The 4,308-nt window shown below is 37.5% G+C and overlaps 1 protein-coding gene across 1 annotated transcript in view; it reads right to left on the reverse strand.

Moving 5' to 3' along the window:
• Window positions 1-2,089: 2,089 nt before the first annotated feature.
• lrrc52 (leucine rich repeat containing 52) overlaps window positions 2,090-4,308 on the reverse strand; it is a 4,764-nt gene continuing 2,545 nt past the window's right edge. Inside the window, exon 2 of the mRNA XM_014000330.1 lies at window positions 2,090-3,403. Within this exon, the coding sequence (XP_013855784.1) occupies window positions 3,075-3,403 (329 nt within the window). The 3' untranslated portion in view covers window positions 2,090-3,074. The remainder of the gene's footprint in view (window positions 3,404-4,308) is intronic.

The following is a 4,308-nucleotide window of genomic DNA, read 5'->3' on the forward strand; positions in this document are numbered from 1 at the left end:
GTGGCCAAATAGTTTCCTTTTTTGTCACATCAAAACACAATGATGTTTACAGCCAACACTCTAAAAAATAAAAAGAAAATGGTCTTAAATCATCGCATTCAGCTTCTTAACAGGATTTATCTTTCAGTTTGGTAAATTAGGCTGTTAATTGAGCCATTGTAGTCCTGACAGCATTGGCTTTGAAAGGGAAACTTTACACTAAATTCAAAATGGTGTCATGGTAAAGATTCAGTGAAAACAAATGAGTTTAATCTCTCACCAGTGACTGCATTCCTGTTTGTTGAATAAGAGATGAATGGAGAATTAAAAAAATCATTCAGTTATATTAAATTATTTAAAAAAAACAACAATTGTTTAGAAATTAATTGATATACTAAACCAGTCCTGTTGAAACACCCAGCCCATGTTGTGGCTCCACAACAAATTTAAAAGTAAAAAAATGTTTCATTGATTAAATTCAAAAGGAAAAGCAACATTTACAAAGAAAAACTAATTTTAAAAAATGCAAATATCATCAGAAATCCTATTGCTCATACAACAATATTAGCAGTGAATCATAAATTTTGACCTTAAACTCATAAATTCATTTTGTAAATAGACATATATGCATGTATTTTTAAGGTTTTTCCATTTTCAGTACACTGCATAGTTTTCCCATTTTGTATATAATAATAATAATAATAATAATAATAATAATAATCAAACCAATAAATATTTTCCTACTGAAATCCTGAAACCACAAAGTAACATTTGTTCATTGTTTGGTTTGTTGAACTCAAACAAAGACTGAGCAGCTGTTCTGCCATGTTCAGGTTTTGACCAATTAAAACAGTGTTTTTTTTAAATGGGGAGGGGCTTCATTTAACAGTAAATAACAACAAATGATTTATACAAACAATACCAACAAAGTGCTGCAGCATCATACAGATTTTTTTAACTGTGTCATTTTGGAAAATAAAAGCGTGTAAAACACGAGCACTTCTTAACAGTACAGGTTGAGGATATTAAGGTCATTTTAAAGTGGGGTTCGGTGGAAAAGTTGTGGACAGTTAATATCTTGCTTGTTGTAGAAAGCTCTTTAACATCATCCTAAACTGACTGAAGAGCAAAGGCTAATCCTAATGTACCAAAGACCAAAATGCAAACATAATTTTATAAAACGTTACAGAGCTGTAGATTTTGAAATACACAGAAATTTGCATACAACTGGATGATGTACAAACACAAAAAGCAGCAGCTAATTTTGTCACTTCCTGTACAGCCATTGGCTGATGTTTCTGAAGAAATAAAAGTGAAATATTGACAGCAGTTTGAATATCAGAATTTGTAACCATTATGAAATTTAAAAGAACAGTTGTTGTTCTAAAACGACTCCAATCTTCAAAGTTTCAAACGAGTTCAAGATCAGATTAACTCGTTTTGAGGCCGTCTAAATCCAAATGAGACACTTTGCACCTTGCCCCTTGCAGCTCCCAGGCCGGTTCATTCTAGTTCGACAGAGGGGTTATTGATTATATAGTGACATAGAAAGCAGAGGTGGAGTTAGAATTTTGCAGAGGGTGGCCAAAGTGTTTTTTAGGGGGCCACTCTGGATTAGAGAATTCATGATGACCACCACAGTTACATCCAAATGGCTTTAATTCAGCTGTTTTAAAAATTATTGAGCTAAAGTTTTGTGATCATAGCTAAGAATGATCCAAACAACATGCTGAATTCTAGCCAAGTTCATGAAGGATTATAATTCATCCATTTTTAAGCATTTATAGCTGAGAATTATATAATACAGAAGTATCAGAGAACAATCTTTAACAAAATCTAAATGTAAATTCAAAATCCAAGAATCCCATTCACTTGTCAATTATTTGGTGGTGGCACTTGGTGTGCCCAATCAGGTGCCAGAGGTGGAACTTGCCACCCCGGCCACTCCTCTGGCGAAAACGTTTTATTTACAAATGAATTAAAAGATGTAAACAAGGGAAAACTAATGCACCCAGCCTTACATGTTGGGACCAGAGTCTGATCCAGAACCAGAGGAGAATGAAGAACCCAAATTGTAGTTGGTAAGTCCAGACCTTCTTTAGAAGTTCTGTCACAAATACTGAAGATGTAAAAACAGAAAAAAGTACACGGCAAGATGTATTTAATGACTAAAAAGTGGATTTTGAACGATATGTTCCCATTAAATATTAACACTGTCATCAATTTTTTTACCTCATGCTTAATAATGAAAAGATTCCAGCAAGAAGTGACCCCAAGCTGTTTCTGAAATGCTATAGCTAGCTGCTGCTACTTGCACTTGCAAATTAAAACAGAATTCCATGTCAGTAACTGTTTAATGTAAAACTCATGATGGTAAACAAGCCAATGAGTTAATGTTTGTAACTGGTTGGAGCTGTTTTCAGACTGTGAAAACACACTTAAATCTTAGTGATGTCTGAAGAACTGGCTGTTACCTCATCATTCCTGTCAAAATGGAACTTCATTTATCCAAACTGAAATAAAGAGCTGTTTTCAACTGGTAAGATATTAATTGATTACAAGAACCTCACTTCAACTTGTGCTAAATATCCCTTTAAGGATGCAGATGACTTGTTTCCTCCCAAACTTTTCAGACCTTCATCTTTAGCCAACTAAAGCACTTTTCATCCAGACGCAACACAAAATGAACAGCAGAGGAAGTCAGAGATTTGCATATATGGTCTATGTACGTGGTCCTCAAAACTGGTCCTCGTAGGCCACCATCCTGCATGTTTTAGTTGTTTCTTTGCTCTTCAGCAGTTTTTCAAGCTCTATGATTGCCTGCCAATCACTTGTTTATTCAAATTGGGTGCGCTGAAGCATAGAAACATCGACACAGTACAGGTTAGTGGCCCTTGAGGACCAGGACTGGTCTATGCTCTGGGGACTTTCACCTTGGACACTACGAAATGTCTTAAATCCCCTGACAGCCCATTACACATGAAGCCAAGCCTGTTAAAACAGACAGTTTTACCTCAACATCAGACTTCAGGCAGTGTGCAGGTTAACAGGAGGCACTGTGGGACCCCTATCAGACAGGGTGGGATTAAAGTCTTTTAAACAGTATACGAGGTCTTTAGACTTCTGTTGCTGCGGTCTTTTCTGCCTCTCGATGAGTGGCTCATCTCGTTGCTTTCGTTGTCATTCTCCATATCCAGCTGCTCATCTTTCTTCTTGATGTAGCGCTCATACAGCACCATGACGACCCCCATCAACCACGCCGACACGGTGCCGGCGGCGAAGATGACAAAGCCGATGACGACGAAGAAGAGGTAGTCCCAGGAGCCCAGAGTCTGGTGACATAGCGTCCGTAGCTGGAGGCCCACCTCAGCCAGACGTCGACCTTGCATGTCAGCAGGTGAGCCGCAGACTGTCTGACCCTCATCTGTCACACAAACACAGGGAAGGATGGGGATTAAACAAGACAGGTCATTCCATCAGAGGTGGTGAGAAGCCCTCACATCCATACAGACACATTTTTCCTCAGACTGCGCTGGTTGGTTTGATATCAGAAGCATCAGGTTTATTTCCTGATTGACAGGTCGATAACTGCAGTCATTTCTTGAAGGACATTTTATTACCTGATGACTTTCACATCCTTCTATAATGAGAAATGATAGCGTTAGCCATTTGTGATAATGAAAAATCACCATCTGTAAAAGCTTGAAGAATGTGTTGTGAATGATTGTCAGCTTCTACCAATGGTGGGATGTAACTAAGTACTTGTATTGTGTACTTAAAAATATTTTCCTTGTATCTGTACTTTACTTAAGTAGATTTAATCATGGGTACTTTTGATTTTTATTCCATTACATTTCTATAATGCGTTACATTACAAGTTACATTCATGTCACATTATGGTTTTTTGATTTGTTCTTTTAGTTTGAAAGTAATCAGTGGCAAGAGGGGAGTTGCTGTAATTGGTCCACTGAACCACTGCAAAGCAAGAAAGTACCATTCAAGAAGAGCGTGGCGATTCCGCATCACCTGTTGGAGCATCAGTGGCACTAACACAGCCAAAATGGATTCCACCACAGAGAGTCAGTCAGAGGAAATGTGCTACCCATCCCCTTATTTAAAAAGACTTATTCAAGTTAACCATTTAAAAAAACATTTGAGATTTGATGGAGGAGGTTGGTGGTGAATTTACAGCTTCTGTAGCTGTTGTCATAATCTCTGATGATGCACAGAATCACAAGTCCAAGTGTGAACAGTGTCACAGAGGGTAAACACAAAAGCATGCATTATCTGCAGCATTGTTCACTAAAATGGCACACCATTGATATATAT

This window comes from Austrofundulus limnaeus, unplaced genomic scaffold (assembly GCF_001266775.1).
Source record: "Austrofundulus limnaeus strain Quisiro unplaced genomic scaffold, Austrofundulus_limnaeus-1.0 Scaffold2943, whole genome shotgun sequence".
Taxonomy (NCBI): Eukaryota; Metazoa; Chordata; class Actinopteri; order Cyprinodontiformes; family Rivulidae; genus Austrofundulus; species Austrofundulus limnaeus.